The following is a 19109-nucleotide window of genomic DNA, read 5'->3' as shown; positions in this document are numbered from 1 at the left end:
TCTGTAACACAGGAAAAAATAATCAGGCCAAAGGATCGAAGATGATCGAGGATCTGTATATCATATTCATCATGTTCATTATTAAACAATAAAACTTCAGCGATGGTTATTTAGCCCTCACATTAAATATGATTCGGTATAATATGAGTGTGTAATAAGAAATTATGAACCCCTCCTTTTAAATGTAAAAAAGTCACGTTCAAAATAACGTTTTTAAAAAATATATTGATTGGTTAAAAAATTTCTGGAAAATCTAACAACAAAGAACTATAAATAGCTACAAAATTTCCATTTTATCAGCATAATATCATGAATATATAAATACTCTGTACGAAATAACATTCAGTAGTAAACATACGTCGACAAGTATACAGGTATGTCACTTCTGACCTCAAGTTTTTATTTATTTATCTTTTCGTTATTATTATGATTTAGGTTTGTAGATTATATATGAAAAGAACATATTGGTTCCTACGTATGATAATCATACAAAAACAAAATAATTTCGCATTATGATACAGAATTGAACTTCTAAAAATACAGAGCCAATATTTAACAAGGAAGTGTACAGGTTTGTGATATCTACATGTAAACAGTATAGTATATTATCATATTAGTATACGTGATTTGATGACTTATATTTGGCAACTAGATGTAGAGACCTATTTTAGCGGAATAGGTTGGGTTTGCTTTGAGTATAAAAATATTCACAACACCCGTTATCAACTTCCCCCTTTCTTTATTAGCAACTAGAGCGAGCTATTTGTAGGTACGAGGACTATGTATCGTCCCAGTGTAACTGTAATGACCGAGACAACTATATATAGAATATTTAGGATTTGGAATAGAACTGTATCGTAGACGTAGTTTCAGATAATGAACAATTATATGAAATAAATCATTTTATCTAAACATATGCGTCTTATATATAGATATTGTGTCGGCAGATAAGAATAATTTATGTAAAATGAACTAAATTCACCACGGTCATTAAATACAGATTTATTTGGTGGTGTTTTGGAAAGCGCAAAGTGAAAGTAGAAGTTGGATTTCCTGGAAATTAACTTTCGGAATATCATACTCCGAAAGGCATAGAAATTTAAAATAATCAAAACGAAATTGAGAATGAAAAGAGAAAATTGATTGGTAAAAAATATTTTAAAAATATTCAAAGAGAACGGAACATCGTTTGGATTATGTAATACGCAGTTGGTGATATCTTGCAGCGTGTGTTTGAAAGGTAAATATTATTCATTTTGGTGTGACGTTTCATTTCTATTAATAGAAACAAAAACAATGCCAATGGCAATGATGTCATTTTGGTGGGATTTTTCTGGTCAGAATATAAAGCTTCGGACGTATATCTGTTAACATGTTTCATGTTAGTATTAGACATTTTCATTGTTCAATTTTATCTAAAATTTAGTCCACTGTGACAGTTCTGGTGATGATCTACGACGATTGTTTTATAAACTTTAAAAATATAAATTTGGCTTTGTGAGAGGCACTTGTGCTTTGGAACGCATTTTAATTTTTATGCATGTACATGTAGCAAATAAAATCTTTGACAATTATTTATATAAATACTTTATGCATAAAACCTTTATGATATTGAAATTGATTTTTTTTAAATATGTACAACAAAGACTGTTTTGATGGAAATGTGTTGAAATATGCCCAGCGACAAGTATTACATACCTATCAGGATGTAATGAATACAAACCCTTCTTTGTGAATGATCAATATGTAAAGCTGAGCCATTCTAGATTATTCAAATGCTCAGGTTCACAATTACTGTAGACCTCATACATTATACATGTATATATATAATTATATTACACTGCATGCTGCCTTTATTAAACCTGAACACACACATTATCAAGTTCTTACTTGGAGCTAACCCTTTTATGCTCTTATATGTACCAGGATTATAATTTAATATGCCAGACGTGTGTTTCGTCTATAGAAGACACATCAGTGACGCTCAGATCAAAATAGTTACAAAGCCAAACAAGTACAAAGTTGAAGAGCATTGAGGACCCAAAGTTCCAAAAAAGAGCTAACCAGTATATGTTCTTATTCATAAATTCTGCAAACTTCATGGAAAATTAACAAATACAACACATGGTACATGTGGTAGGTTAAAACTTAAAATCCTCTTTGTTCATTATGATAATAAAGTTCTGTAAAGCCAGTTATACCATGCTAACAGAGGCAGATTGGGGTTTAGGTCCACCTTTTGGAGCTCTAAATAAGATATTTTCCTAGACTTTTTTTCAAAAATCGCTTTAATCCTCGGCTTGTCATGCTTGTTTTTGGAGCCCAGGATCCACACCTGGTAATATTCTATTGCTTTAAAGAAAAAAACATGATCTAATGATAAGTCATTACTTTAATGTTAAAGGAATCTTGCCAATTAATGCCAGAAATCTCCATTTATTTCAAACATAATTTCATAATTTTCTGTTTTGTACCTTAAAGAAAAGGAGTTTTGTCGAAAAGCCACCTTCATATCCCATAAAAAGTTGTTGCAAGGATTCTGAACAGCTAGGTATAAGAACATATCACTTTCTTTACACAAAACATCAGATTCAATGTCCACATTCTTAGAGGATGTGACTGGGTACATGTACATCCGACACAGCAAAACCGATGCTTCACTGGAGCAAGGGTTTTACTGCCAGTGGTAATACATTTAAGGCGACCAAAGGGAACAAAAATTATCTCTATTCTTCAGTCACCATTGGATTAAGGATAATCCCATATTCATAATATTCTATAAAACAAATATGGTTTTGTAAAAACTACTAGTACATTTGTATATGGGAAGACTGATGATTTATAAGAAGAGTTAAGTACAAATATTGTAGACATGCTTATGGTGCAAATGATTAGAATGTCTCTGCCCTAAAGCATGGCAATGCTTTTATTGAACACTTATATACATGTATATATGAGGCTGGTAATGGGGGTACCTCTATGAGGTATAACATTAAAAAAAAATTGCAAAACAGGATGATAGTAAACGTAATTTTAGGTGCATGAACATAAAATCTGAACTTTTTTACAATAAAAAAATCGACTGATTTAGACAAATCACCTTAACACTTTTCCATAAATAATGGTAAAGATAATTTTTTGAGACCTATGACATGTTCCAAGATCGACAATTGGATATGTTGAAGAAATACATCAAAATTTAAACAATTTGACTCTAACACTAAACAGTTACAGTTGAAGAAAATTACTGTTTGTCACCTGACAGGAAAGGGGATTACTACCCTCATGTTTGTAGATTGTTCTAAAAGTTGAAATACATATTGGTCTATAATCCCTGATTTTTTTTATATATTAGACTTTTTAACCTATTTATTTTTCAGTTATTAAAAAACGTTGGTCAGAAGATAGCTAATTATTGGACACAACAACCATTATCAGATATGGAGGACACAGATTACAATGCAGTCACCATGATAGATGGGAATGGCAAAACCGATTCTATGTCCGACATAGATCCATATTATAGTGATGATTCAATGATGTCAGGCAACCATAGTGTCATGTCCGCTGAGGACAACATTGCTGAAATGGACAGCTTACCTATTGCAAAAAAACAATCACTACTTTACCAAAGAGTCCCTGAAAGTGTTAGTAGAAACATCGGTCCGTACACATTTTCTACAGTATATGATCAGAGAGTTCCAGATGATACGATGGACATGGAGATGACTCAATCAAAGGCATGTTTAAATGCAGCCCTGCTTTGTCTTGATCAAACTTTGGAATACCTGGAGATGAACGATCTAGGTGAAGCTAGGAAGCACTGTATAAAAGTTTATGACATTTTACAAGACCTACATGATCCAGCTCTTGATTCAGAGAAGGCTAACGCATACTACACTTGTTGTTGTATCTTTCAGCAGGTTAAGATTTACATATTTATTGTGTATGCATGTGATGCATGGGTGTTGGTGTATTTTATTTTTCTTTGCAGGAAATCATTTTTATATTAAACAATTCAAGTTCAACAAAACACCTGCTAGTTTGAGGTGTCATCCTCTATAAAAAAAAAAGTATAGGGAAATAACATTGAAGATATGAGGGGGGATAGAACCTTTATCAGGACTCCGGGATTGGGTGTTTTTAAGCTCAGGATTTTTGGATTGACCCTTTCGGGATCAGGGAATTCTTGTTTTCGAATTTAGGGACATCAGGATTTACTTTTTTTAAATTCGGGACCTCAAGATTTTGTGTTTTAAAGCCCAGGATTTCGGGATCAGGACCCCTCCTATCCCCCCTCAGATATGGTGTTGTGTTTTTCTCTTCTCTGTTTCTTATTTTTCTGTTGTTATAGTACATTTGTTCAACCATTTTATGTCTTCAAATAATGCACTTGTAATTAAAAATCCATTGAAACAATCAAACAACCATTAGACAAAATTAGACATGTTTTCTGTTTGATCAAATACGTCATGCATTTGTACATGTAAATGAACCTTTTGAAAATGCTAAGCTTTCAAGTTTAATAATTTTAAAAAACATATTGATCAAGAAAATACTGTCTTTCATACATTGAAAACTTCAACTTAAAAAAATCATTTAAATTGCATAATGAATTATTTCTGTTCATTTTAAAAAGCACATATGTCATTTACACCATTGATCAATAGATTCTTTGAAGTGATAAAGAGTTTCTTAAAATTCATAGTTTCATATAGTACATTGCAATTTAATCTTTGCATAGAATGATTGTTAAGTTTAAATATACATTAAAATATCTTTTGTTGTTTGTTATTGATTTCATGTTGAGTTATTTTATGAATAATTATTTCTTTTAAAAATGGTTTCAAAAATACTGGCATAATAACTCCACTACTAAACACTCTTGATTGTTTAATTCTTTTACGTGACTGCATGCATGGCTTTAGAATTATGATGTAATAAATCAGTATGTACAATATTGTTTAAATTTTTGGACTGGTAATATAATTGATACATTTCAGTATTTAAACAAACAGGTAAATTAAATACCTTGATAGTGGTATCTTTGATTAGTTTTTACCAGTATAATTTGTTGATTTAAACCAATGTATGTGTGGTCAAATGCATGCACCGCTTAGTATTCTGCTGAAAGAATATGACTTTGAGATAAAGAACAGGAATAAAAGCACTGTTCCATTAGTTTTTGGCTTGTCAAGTACATGTCATGCATGTAGGGATATTGTGTTATGAACCAAAACACAAGACATTATATCCCATCTTTATTAAAAAGTCTGTAATTTTGGTATAGCAATTGACTTTTATTGACTTGTTGCCATCTTAAATTGAATATTTATGCTATTTAATGGCATTTAAATACTTTTATTAATCAAAACTACTTAATTTACTTAATTTATGAAAAAGTTTAACTTTATGTCAGATATTTGTAAATATACTGTTAAAAGATTCATTTATGTATGAAGTTAAATGCAAACTGTTACCTTCAGTTCAGAGTAATCTGTACCTATTCTCATGGTTTATCCAACTTTCCCCTATCAAAGCAACTATCATGATTATTACTACGAAAGGTTTTTGGATTTTTAAATTTGCATATAAGTTAATGTAAACTATTCTTTTCATATAAGTTTCATGGTTCATTTAACGAAATGTTATTTTTGTAGTCTTTATTTTCTGATGGGATTGCTTCTTTTAAGATGTTCAAATCAGGAAGTAAAAAGCATTTCTAAATGTAACATTTCTTAATGTTATATCTACATGATCGAAGACACATGTATTATATTGTTCATAGTTCATATTAAAATCAATTGCAACTAATTTATAATTTATATATATCTTTTCAGTGTGAAGATCATGAGTATGCATTAGAATGCTATTATAAAGGTACAGTATTATTTATTTTAATTGACACAAAATTACTGATGGGAAAACATTATACACATGATACATGTTGACTATCATGACTAAAAGTCTTCTTTTTTTCAAATAAAAAATGAAATAACAAAAAAGATTAACAAAATAACAAAAAAAAAATTAGAATACATAAAAAAAGAAGAAAGGAAGATCATGGATTCTAATTTGACATTTAATTAATTGATTGATTTATGATTTTTGATTGCTTTACACTTCATCATCAAAAAAAGGCTATAGCATATAGGTATAAGGAGATGTGGTATGAGTGCAATGAGGCAACTCTCCATCAAGAGAATTTTCTTCATGAATTTAGTTGGAAATAAATTATTCGCATACATTGTTATGTTAAGAAATGATGCAACATTTAACATTGGTTGTTTTTTTCAGGATTTTGGATCAGAAAGCTAGACGTTTATCCTTTACATGCCAATGAAGCACTTACATACTGGATTCCATTGATTGAAGGACTTAATCACATAGTAAGAGTCTAATAAAACATTTAATACTGTATATACATGAAAAACAGCAATAAAGGTGCCATTTCTTTGCTAATGGTTTGTCATGTGTAAGAAGAGACCTTGTGTCAAAAACAATATATCCCTTCATTTCCATTATACACTTTATTTTTTATGGAAAACTGCATTTAAGTTTTAAACTAAAAGGGCTTAACTTATTTGCATAATTAACATGGATTCAAATATAAAACTTACCTAAAATTACCTCCCCCTGTTTCATTTTTTTTTAAATTGGCACCAAAGTCATATTTGATCATTTCAGCAGTATGACACATGTATGATAAGTATAGTATTTTCAGAACCACTACAATTTCCAGATTTTATTATTCTCATAAGTTAAAAAAATGCTGAGACCAAAATTTCATTTTTACCTTGCAACTGTATCTTTTTTTGTAATTTAAGATAATTTCTTTAGTTGATATACATGTATCATCTTTGTAGAAACTGATAGCCTTAATAAGGACTCTGAGAGCAGAGACAGATAAACAGTTTGCCAGCAACCCAACAGGAAACTGTGATAAGGCATTTTACATTTACCTAGATCTGAACATATCTCTGAGGAGTGTACAAGGAGACTTCCAATTAGCCAAGGCTGTTATTGAAGATGTGAGATGTATTCTGATACAGATAACTAAATGTTTCCTTCTTAAGGTAATTTTCTAAAGATATAAATAGAAATATATATTTTGAGTTGATCTTAGTTGCTGTATCTCATATTTGTTTTAGTTTCCTGTTTTGAATTGTTACATTCATCATTTTAGTACCTTTGATAGCTTACTATGGGACATGAGGTTTGCTCATTGTTAAAGGCTGTTTGGTGACCTATGTTTGTTAACTTCTATTTCATTTGGTTTCTGGATGATGGTTTTCTCATTGGCAATTATACCCAGTCTCCTTATATATTTATATGTATCTTATCCTTTAATGACCTGTTACTTTCACACCAACAAACATTTTTTCCAAGGGGCGGCACATTTTGTAGCATTCAATCCCAATTGACCTATGGTCACTTTGAAGAACTTACCATTTTGGTTTTTTTTTTAAATTCTTCTTCACTGTAATGAATTATTCATAAAAAAATGTGTGCAACTGGATATTAAACAAAAACAATCAATCACTTAATCAAGTTGTACTTGGAGTTAAGCTTTTTATATATTAAAAATGTATGAAATAAGAAAGAAATACTTCTGTTAAACAAGTTTTAATTTTAATTTCAGGGCAATAATGAACAAGTCTGTAAAATTTGTAGAGACGGTAAGAAGATTTGTAATAAATTTTAACTCTATTATGACTGATGGAAAAGCAATGAACTAAATTTCAAAAGAAGAATAAGAATTATAAAATCACTGTTTCATTGTTATATTGTATTTTTCTAAGAGTATTCAAATGGGATTTGTGTCTGAAGTGCAAGTTAAGCTTTGCTCATCAACCGCGTCCGTCATCCGTCATCGTCTGACGTCTGTCGTCCGTAAACTTTTTTACAAAAATCTTCTCCTCTGAAACTACTTCGACAAATTAAACCAAACTTGACCACAATCATCATTGGGGTATTTAGTTTAAAATGGTGTCGGGTGACCCGGCATACTAACCAAGGTGGCCGCCAAGGCTAAAAATAGAACATAGGGGTAAAATGCAGTTTTTGGCTTTTAACTCAAAAACAAAGCATTTAAAGCAAATCTGACATGTGACAAAGTGTTTATCAGGTCAAGATCTATCTGCCCTGAAATTTTCAGATGAATCAGACAACCCGTTGTTAGGTTACTGCCCCTGAATTGGTAATTTTAAGAAAACTGTGCTTTTTTTTGGTTATTATCTTGAATATTACTATAGATAGAAATAAACTGTAAACAGCAATAATGTACAGGAAAGTAAAACCTAAAAATAAGTCAACATGACCAAAAGGGTCAATTGAACCCCTAGGAAGTAATGGCCCTTTTTAGTCAATTTTTAACAATTTTCATAAAATTTGTAAATTTTCACTAACATTTTCCACTGAATCTATTGGGCCAAGTTCATTATAGATAGAGATAATTGTAAGCAGCAAGAATGTTTAGAAAAGTAAGATCTACAAACATATCCCCATCACCAAAACACAATTTTGTCATAAATCAATCTGTGTCCTTTGTTTAATATTCACATATACCAAGGTGAGCGACACAGGCTCTTTGGAGCCTCTAGTTATATATTATGTACATATAATAGTACATGTAGTATGCCCTTCCTTTTCTTATGGATTATTACATTTTCCGAAAATTCTGATTATCTGTTAGTTTTAATTGAACCCAATGTGATTCAAATACAGATCTTGTGTGAGGGCTTACAAGAATGTGACAACATGCAAATCTACTTTGTGTTCTGGTCATTATTACATTTACCAATAAACTCCCACTGACAAATGTTTGAAGGTGTGTATCATTAGGACAAAACCAGAGGATTCTGAAAGTTTATTGAAACTGAAAGTAGAATGAAGTGTCTTCACATGATCTGTGTAATCAGATCAGATTGAAGTGAACCCTATTGCTTCTTGTAAGCTTTCATACCGAAAATAAAGATTAAAATTGACTTTTTTTTATCACAGTTAACCAAAAATTTCCTGTTACAAGAGGAAGTACAATGATGGGTGATTTTTTCCAGACCTGGGGTAAAGCTCTTGCAAATCTAGGGAAGTTTGATGTAGCAAGGAAAAAAGTTCAAGAAGGCTTAGAAATGGTCTTTACTAAGGTATTTAAGACAAATATAAATTATTTAAATTACATTGTTAAATTTCTATTTTAATTACAGTTTTTTTATTTAAAGAAGTGTTATCTGTTTATATTTCCATGTGTAAAGCATATATATTGTTATTTAAAATATTTTGGACCTTGTAAAGGAAATGTCAGGTTTTAAATACAATTTGAATTAAGATACTATCAGACAATTCCAATAATGTGTTATGTAGATAAATAAATAAAAGAGCATTTATTTTCCTTTCCAGCACTCTAGCATATCTACTTTTCAAACTCTTTAAACAGACTATTTTTATTTGTTTATTATGCTGCATTATTTGAAAAAAAGAAATATTACATTTAGACATTTTTTAGAACAAATAGAAATAGTCTGTTGAAAGAGTTTAAAAAGTAGATATGCTAGAGTGCTGGAAAGAAAAAAAAATAATTACTATAATAATTGCAGAAACACTTACATTGTTATTTTATATATGTTCCGGACCATATGAGTATTTGGACCATAGGCTTATGGTCATGACCATATGGGTATATACTCATATGGTCCGACCATACGCGTATGGTCGGGGTAATTAACACTCTGTTACAGTTTACTTTTAATACTTCTAAACTCTTCGTATGGTATGACCGATTCTTAAAAAAGACGGTATCATATAGGTGATTTTCAAGATTATTATATTATCATAAAAAGATAAGCTAAATAAAAATTAGAATTTTAACTTAGTTAATTTTATTTACTTGTCAAAACTATAATAAACACATTTTATTCCGATGGTCATTATTTACCGATGGTTATTACCGATTTGCTATTACGCGTGAATAGCAATATGTCGATTAAAAAAAAAAATATCCAAAAATTTCTTATTGAACTGTTACACAAGTGAAGAAGTCATTGGAAAGTAACATAGTTTATTTAAGTTGTCTTGTGAATATGGTGTATTGCAGTCATGTTACAATATTTGAGACCTAGAGCTTCTTAAAAACACCATAGACATATCGGAATGACCAAAGACCTCGGTATCACTGTACACATCTACATAAAGGCTAGATTTTCCCTCGCAAACTAAAGGTGTAAATGAAAAGGTTCGTGCACAACCAAGACTTGCAAATGCAAAAAAAACTAAGGTACCGTGTGGAAGTAAATGTCACTCCAAGCCTTCATGCAAGAATGTAATTAACGATGAAAATTAACTATGGCATCAATATTTAAATTGTACGTAGTATTTGAATTATAAAATAATAGATTGTCATGTAACCATCATTGTTTTTTAGTTAAAGTTTTTTTATAATTGAAACTTTTATAATGTAATTTAAAAAAAAATATACCTACATGGTCCAAATACACATATGGTCCGGCCCGTTAATAACCAAACGAGTATTATACTCATATGGTCCGACCATATGAGTATACGCATATGGTCATGACCATACGCGTATGGTCCAAATACTCATATGGTCCGGAACATATATACAATAATGCATACCTACTAACCACTGAAATCTTCAAAGAGGGAAATCTCCCCCTCAGCTATGACAGCTGAGGGGGAGATTTTGTGTGAACGACATTTTCAAGTGAAATGTATGACGTCTTTTATCTATTCATCTACAAAACACACATATGTGTTGCTATATATACTTAATTTCTTTAAATATGGTGATGTTGGTTCTTTTTTTTCAAATCTTCTTTCATAACAATTTCTGTTTCAAGTATTTAACCATTAAACTAAAAATGTTGCATTAGAAGTATGCAACTCAATATTATGTTCAATAAATTTCAATTCAAACTTTGAACATTTCCCGATTTTCGTCTTTTGAGCAGGAGTCTCCCCCTCAAAATGGGAGGGTTGGCAGGTATGATAATTAGATATGCACAACTATAACTTTAAACAGCCTCTTATTTTATTGTGCTTCAACATATTCAAAAATTAAACTAAAATAGAGCAGAAGTCAGATTGAATTATTTGTTTTTTTTTGTTTGTATGATACTTGAATAATTGAAATGGAAATGCAATAATGAGGAGGGTAGGACCTTTATCGGGACTCCAGAATCAGGTGTTTTTAAGCTCAGGATTTAGGGATTGACCCTTTTGGGATCCGCGAATTCTTTTTTTTGATTTTCGGGACCTTGCGATTTCGTATTTTTAAGCCCGGGATTTTGTGTTTTTAAACCCAGGATTTTGGGATCAGGACCCATCCTACCCCCCCCCCCCCCCTTAATAATACTCAATTCTAAAATCACATTATCTTTGAGTATGACAAAATACTATGTACACATGTACAGTAAAATTTATACAAATTATAGGAAGATACAGATGCTAGTAGATGCTTGCTGTCACAGATTGATTTAATGGAGGGTGAGAGTAGAGAACCGGCCAGTGATACTGTAGATAGTGATGATGAATACGTTAGAGGGTCTAATTATAGCACCCTTGAACAGGTAAATTAATTTATAAAGTTATTGGATGTTGCTGAAACTTGCAATTTATTGTAGGGATAGAAATAACAAACAACCAAGTAAACAAACGGCGGTACCAGAATTAACTTCAGGAACCCATGTTAAACAAATACCTGTTATGAAAATTAAAGTTATTGTATGACTGTTGACAGCTTTGTCTAAACTTTTTATTGATATCCATATTCAACAGCTATCCAATGGGTTAAAAAATATGTATGCAGGTAAAATTTTAGATGTAATTTCTAATTATTCAAATTCCTTCAACAGAAATAAAAATGGATAACCCAGTAAAATTAACAGTGAGGTTGTAGAAAGTATATTTGATTTTATAGATTTTATTATTCATGTGATTGCAATTCAAATCTACATATGGGAGACTATTACGTATTTTACAGCAAAGACTAAAGGCAGAAGAAGCAAGAGCAAATCATCATAAGAGAACAGCACGTCACCGGCGTAAGTATATATGAATCTAGTATCAACAACATTACAAAAATAAAGAAAAAATGTTTCAATAATCATAGAGGGGGGATAGGAGGGGTCCTGACTCCTAAATTTGAGGCTTAAAATCATGAAATCCCGAAATTCCGGGCTTAAAAAGACGAAATCCTGAGGTCCAGATTCCAGAAATTCGAAAAAAGAATTCCTGGATCCCGAAAGGGTCAATCCCAAAATCCTGAGGAAAAAAAACACCTGATCCCGGAGTCTTGATAAAGGTCCTATCCCCCCTCATCATAGTCTATGTGACATAATATATTTTCTTAATTTTAGAAATGTAAATAAAAAGGATACAAAATTTTAAAACAAACTTACTTCTGGTGTATTTAGTTATTTAGTTGCAAATTAAAACTGAGGTTTTGATAGATACATTACCCATGTTAACAGATGGCCCTCTTTAACATTTAAAAAATGTTAAAATAAATCTGTAGCATACGGCCTTAAGAGATAATGGTGATTTGTTATCTCATAACTTTCAGTGTATAATTTAAAAGGATTATATTATAAGAACTTTATACAGAAATTAAAGTAATGGAAATACAAATTAATGCACTAGTCTTGTTGAGATTTACATACTGTAAATTCATATATTAATGCCTTTTTTTTAGAAAGGTTAAATAGGCAAGATAAATTATTGCTATATAAGGAAAATCAAAATACAGATATAAGTATCAAATATCAGATTGCGATATATTAATGTGTCATCTGTGGTTGATATTAAAAGAAGTTGTAAATTTTAGTTCAAGTTGGGCGTAAAAATTTGAGTTTACTATACTTATTCATTATTCAATTTTTATTTCAGCAAAAAGAAATTCTGAGAGTCAAGACTATATGAATATTACTTGGCCAGAGCTTCCAAAGAAACGGAGAGGTAGGAAGCGTCACCTAACAGCTTCTTCAACAGGGAGCCAAGCATCAGAAGATTCAGAACAACTACCATTACCAGAGGCACATGCAAAGTCAGACATTGAATCAGATGAGGAATTTGACACAATGTTAAGGTCAGATTGGTTTGGTGAACTTGATCCGTCTAGTGAGGAAGAATCTGATCAGGAGGACTTCTCTAATGTGGACCAATTTGAGAAAAGTTCACGAAAGTTTGATAATGGCTCTGATGAAATAGATGAACAAGGTCTTTTATTACAAGGAATCAGTCTATGTGACAAATTTCTTGAAGAACACAGAAAGCCGTCCCATAATAAAAGTCACTTTACTTACCCAGAATTTTACAGTGAAGAAAAGAATGCAGAACTCTGCAGGCGTAATCCTCTGAAGTTTAAGAAGTGTAAAGTAAGGATAGAATCAGCACATGGAGCCGTATGTACCAACTTAGACCATTCTGATGACATACAAGAAATAGAAATTTCTGGCAGGTCAAAAATTGGAAAAGTTTTTAATGAAGACGAAGTGTACGTTGAAGTCCTTCAGGATGAAAGAGATGCATACAAAAACAAAAACTATATCCCACGGTTACAGAAAACCCTAGATTTATCCAAAATGAGCTTGAAAGTTTTTGGTCAGATCCGAGGAGTTAAACAGCGTCATCACTATCCTGATATTGACCATCCTGTCTTTGTGTGTGTATTGGATGAATCGGAATTTCACCTCATGCTACCAATCTCCAAAACAGTCCCAAAACTCCACATCCTGAACAGAAAATGTGAGAACAATTACCAAGTTGAGGTTTACAGATATGTTGAAGAAAAAGGATATCTGGTTCATAAAGAACTCTTTGATATAAAACCAGGAGAAGTTAAAAATTATATCTTCTTAGTTGCAATGATATGTTGGGAGAATTTGTACCCACTAGGAGCTGTTATCAAGGTCATCAATGCCAAAGATGGTTTAAACTCTGGGATGGAGATATTGAGATTGCATCACCAAGTGCCAACTGGTTACAAGTTTGATACTGTAGATTCTGTCAGAACATTAACAGAAAACCATAATAAATTGGTGAAAAAAGACAAAAGAGAAGATTTGACTGACCTTGAGGTTTTCACCATAGATCCAACTGATTCTAGAGACTTGGATGATGCTTTAAGCATAGAAGAAACCTCTGAAGGAAATTACAGAATTGGGGTTCATATAGCTGATGTGACAGCCGTTGTTAAAAAAGGGGACTACATAGACTGTGAAGCTTATGATAGAGCCACTACTTTCTATCCAGGTCAAGGTCGTAACCCTTACCATATGTTACCAGAGCCTTTGAGTACCAATCTCTGCAGCCTGATCCCTGGACAGCCTCGTCCAGTCATCTCTATATTTTTCACATGTGACAGAGAAGGAAAACCACTGGAAAAGCATGAGATCAAGAAAACTATGATCAGAAGCAGACAAAAATTGACTTATCGCGAAGCTCAAGATGTACTTCTGAACATTGGAAGAAATGTCCCGGACAGTATTTGTAAACAAATAAAATGTTTGTTTAACATTGCTAAAAGTAGAAGAATAAGAAGATTGGGTGGTGCCATGTATCATGTGCCTATAGAAACAGATGACGATGATTTTATGGAGACAAAGGAAGCCCACTTTCTGGTAGAAGAATTTATGATACAAGCAAATCATACAATAGGTACATACCTTTTCCGCAAATTTAAAAACTGTGTCCCTTTGAGAATACAGCAACCTCCGGAACCAGAATGTGTCCAGCATTGGTTAAAGTCAAATGAACTATTTGCTGATTTAATTCTGAAACTGCAAGAAGTGCGTCCACTTCCAGTCATTGAAAGCGAAAGGAAATTGTCAGTTGATAATGCTAGAACTGGAAGATACAATAAAGTATTGATGTTTCAACAGCATGTTTGGAACAAACTCAATAATGCATTTCGTAAAAAAGATATTCCAACTGTTATGCAGATACTTGGGTGTGACGAAATTCATCCCTTTGCCTGCTTAGGTCTCGAGGAATGGTATGACTTTCAAGAAACAGCTGAATACAAATGTTCTGGAGATATACAATCAAGGGGAGTAACCAAGAAAGATGGCTCTCATTTTAGTCTTGGAATTTTTCCATACATTCATTTTACCTCACCAATAAGGAGATATGTTGATATAATCTCTCATCGACTGCTTCATTGTGCCTTGGATGAGAAAAAGCCTTGTTATTCCCCTGAGGAAATATCAGAGATGTGCCATCATATAAATGAAGTTACACGTCGTGCTAAAACTTACCAAAAAAAGTGCAGAGCTTTAAATTGGGGTTACAAGTTAAGAAAAGAATCAACTGTTTTCCATGGTTTTGTGAAAACGGTGTCTGAAAAAGAGGTCACTGTGGTAATACCAGGTCATAGAAATTTACCAAAAGAGTCTTGTACTTTGCAGTTAAACTCCCTTGGGTCTACCAAAAAACCTGTCTTCAAAAAAGATATCAACAATGGAAGGGACATACTTGAGTTACAATGGAAGAAAAGGTTATACTCATACAATGGATTTGCACCAATAAAACGAAAAGGAGAAGATAGAATTTACAGAGTTAATCCACACAACAGGGCTTTCTTCCAACAGCAGAACAAATGGAAACAACTGCTTCAGGCAGTTATGGAAGAAAAAACTCCCCAGGGAAAACTAAAAAAGCTGGAAAAAATCTTTTTCAATGGTGATCTTGGTCACCCTGAAGTTAATTTGGAAGATTACAATCCAGCATGTGTCAAGACTGAAAGAGATGTGAGTTCAGAGGTCAGGAAGGGTACTATAACTTTACAGAGTTGTGAATATAGCATGACTTTTAACCATGGTCAGGTGTTGGCACTACAGATGTCAGCTGAATCTGTAAAAGGTGTCCTTATTCCTCAGATAGAGATCTTTGACATGACAAAAAATGTCAGATATTGTCTTCTACATGTGAAAGATCCAATCAAATATCTTGAGAAGTATTCGACAGCCTCCACAAAGGACTTTTACCACAGACCAGCAGACTACATCAGAACATGGAAACCATTGGTTGAAATGGAAGCAGCAACCAACGCTATTAATGTTGGCACTGCTACCATAAACGATGTCCCAGTCAAGTTTTTATCACAAAGAGAGGGGAAATTTTCACTTCACAAGGCTTTCTTGGAACAGAGAAATATAGAGATTAACAAAGTTCCATTAGAAGTATATCTTAATCCAGGTAAAGAGCACAAAGAAGGAGATGAAGAAGAAGGAATTCGTGAAATAGCAAGTCCAGATTATCTCTGCATTAAAAGTGTGGAATACTTAAGTGATGAGGAAGTCCCTGGTAAAGAGTTTGGCCATACATATGGTTGTGCACCAAAAGATTACAGGATATGGCATGGACATGCAAAGATAGAACGAGTAAATGTGAAGGGAGAAAAAGGGAAAATTGATTTCATCTTTAAGCTTCACAAAAATAGTCAGCCAGTTCCATCTGCCTTCAGAAAAGATGATGTTAAACCTAGATGTGGAATTGAAGTTCTTTTCAAGTCAAGTGCTGATTGGTAAGTTTATCAAGCTGTTATATTTTCAAAATTTGATACATTGAAAGATTGATTGGTTAATTATTGGTTGCTTAATTACTTCCTGTAGACAAAAGTTTGGCTAGTATTTAGAGAAATGGACAGCCCTCGACCATCTGTATGGCAGTAAAATCCTTTTTTATTAGTTTGGTTCTTTTAGCTCTCAGGGATTTAGAAATATGACTGACATCCTAGGTTGGAATATGGACTTGAATTAAATGCCTAATGTAGAATAAGTATTGTGCTGTCTTAACACATTTAGAAACCTTGCAACAACAGTCTCTATTGAAGTGACTTGTAGCTAGGCAAAAACATTTACCCAGCCAGTCCTTTTTTATACACCCGTCTAAAAAAATTGACGGGATGTATTAGGGTATACAAATGTCCCGCGTCTTGCCGTCCTTTTGTCCATCTATCTGTCCGGCTTAAACGTATCACACTGTAACTTGAGAACAACTTATCCATTAAACTTTATATGGTCGTTTCTTATGATGGACAAATGATCTGTACTTTTTGTCGAAAATAATATTAAAACTTTTTGAGTTACTGTACTTTGTAACTAAAACAGGGGTATGTTTTTTTTCACATGTAACTCAAAAATGATTCTGGATTTTCGCTTAAAATTTTACACACTTCTTTGTTATAGTAATCTAAAGATCTGTATACTTTTTGGTGATGATTCAAAATATTATTATTGCGTTATTGAGTATTTCGTAAAAAAGCAGGAGGTTTTTTTACATGTTGCGCTTTATCCCAAAAACAATTTATGAGTATTGCTTAAAATGAGAAAAGGAAGAGATTCATATACGAATTTACTGATAAATTAGTAATGAATATGCCTATCTGAATTTTATTTAATAACTTTTAATACTTGTTTAAATGTTTTTACATATTATACTAAGATCATAAGGAATTCCTAACTTCCTAAGCATAAAATGAGAATTGTTAATATATAACAATTAATTTAAAGAATGGAAGGAATGTACAATTGTTTTAAAATGCATAATTGGATACTGAATACTGAAGTATAGTATTGATTTGAAAATAGTACAGTAATCCCTCTGATAGAAAGATCTATTTTAAATCCTCATCACTATTTAAGATTTTCTATGAACCGGTAAATGAATATCTAAAAAACAACAATTTAATGTTTACAACAAATGAAAGTTACTCTAATTATGAAATCTGATTTAGTGTGATTTTTTCTTATTTTCTAGTCGAATTGATGGTCTCCTGCAGTGTTTGGATAAAGCTAATCCTCTTCCAAAGGCAATAGCATTGGGAACCAAAATTCCTAAGCTTGGTAAGTAATGACAATAGTTCAAGGTCAGAATTTATTAAGACCTTTTATACTGTGTTAAATTGTGGGTTATCTTATTAAATTCTATTTTTTTATGTCCTAATTATGCAGAAGGAAGTATTATATTTTAAAGTTTGTATGTCTGTCTGCTTGTCTGTCCATCCTACTGTCTGATATCAGATTAATGTTTTTTGCTTAGGTATAGTTTACCATGAGTTATAGTCACATCAGCTTGAAATAGCAGGGTACGCATATTCTTAATTAAAAATTTATGTACCAAATTACAGTTTCAACCCTTAATTTCAAGGTTCACTGAACATAGAAATGTGATAGTGTGGAATTAGCTTATATTCAGCCTAAAATTTGCATTTAAATGCGGTACTGTGGATTCATTACATTTTCTTGGGTTACAATTTTTGGTGGATTGAGGACTTGTAATTTCAAGGATATTTGATTTGGTGGTCTTGCCTATGTCTTGAAACAAGCCTATAGAAAATACATTCATTGAGCTTTTAGCTTTGAGGTTTAACAAAAAATACCTACAAATTCTACATAATATTTGTATCCTACTTAAATTACAATGATTCAACAAAAAAGGGTAAATTAATGAAACTAAATACTCATAAATCTTTTTAATCAACTGTGGAAAAAATAAGAAGATGTGTTATTAATGGTAATAAAACAACTACCCACCATAGACCAAAAGATTGGGTGCAGCAAAATACAGCCTTCAAAAATGAGCAATTTAACCATACTGTATATAAAAACATATGTCTCATACAGTAGAAATATCAAATGAAAAATTTACATTTTTTATACTATGAATAAATATTAGAAGATGTGGTATGAGTGCCAGTTAGGCAACCCTCCATCCAAGTCACAATTTGTAAATGTTAACCATTATAGGTCTAAGTATGGCCTTCAAACAGCAAGCTATAAAGGGCCCAACAAATGACTAGTTTAAGACCATTCAAACCGAAAATCCAATGGTCTAATCTAAAAAAAAATTTAAAAGCAGTTATGAGCCACATCAACAAACAACAACCACTAAATGGTAATATTTTCACTTTTCAGATAAAGGACACTTTGAAATAGGAAGAAAGATGCAACCAGATATAATGAACATAGATGGTATAGTGAGGAATAACCCTAAACAATACAATGCTATCCAGAAAGCCTTGGAATCTTCATTTAGTCTGATACAAGGACCACCAGGTATGGAATAAAAAGATCACTTAACATTTACAGCCG

The 19109-nt window shown here is 32.1% G+C and overlaps 1 protein-coding gene across 4 annotated transcripts in view; it reads left to right on the top strand.

Annotated features, from left to right (window-relative positions):
* Nucleotides 1-330: 330 nt before the first annotated feature.
* The window catches only part of LOC134712379 (3'-5' exoribonuclease HELZ2-like), a 39819-nt gene continuing 21040 nt past the window's right edge, over nt 331-19109 (top strand). The window contains exons 1-12 of one of the 4 annotated variants that reach the window (XM_063573890.1): nt 331-374; nt 3381-3923; nt 5841-5880; nt 6298-6389; nt 6867-7076; nt 7643-7679; nt 9004-9146; nt 11451-11585; nt 11999-12059; nt 12904-16540; nt 17776-17861; nt 18933-19073. In XM_063573890.1, the coding sequence (XP_063429960.1) occupies nt 3441-3923; nt 5841-5880; nt 6298-6389; nt 6867-7076; nt 7643-7679; nt 9004-9146; nt 11451-11585; nt 11999-12059; nt 12904-16540; nt 17776-17861; nt 18933-19073 (5065 nt within the window). In that variant the 5' untranslated portion in view covers nt 331-374; nt 3381-3440. Of the gene's footprint in view, nt 375-854; nt 1241-1290; nt 1382-3380; nt 3924-5840; nt 5881-6297; nt 6390-6866; nt 7077-7642; nt 7680-9003; nt 9147-11450; nt 11586-11998; nt 12060-12903; nt 16541-17775; nt 17862-18932; nt 19074-19109 lie in introns of those variants that run through there. The other 3 variants (XM_063573882.1, XM_063573873.1, XM_063573900.1) reach the window with 3 other exon arrangements.

The sequence above is a fragment of the Mytilus trossulus genome, chromosome 1 (assembly GCF_036588685.1).
Source record: "Mytilus trossulus isolate FHL-02 chromosome 1, PNRI_Mtr1.1.1.hap1, whole genome shotgun sequence".
Classification (NCBI taxonomy): domain Eukaryota; kingdom Metazoa; phylum Mollusca; class Bivalvia; order Mytilida; family Mytilidae; genus Mytilus; species Mytilus trossulus.
Note: the sequence above shows the minus strand (reverse complement) of the source record. Positions and strands in the feature narration are given on the sequence as shown.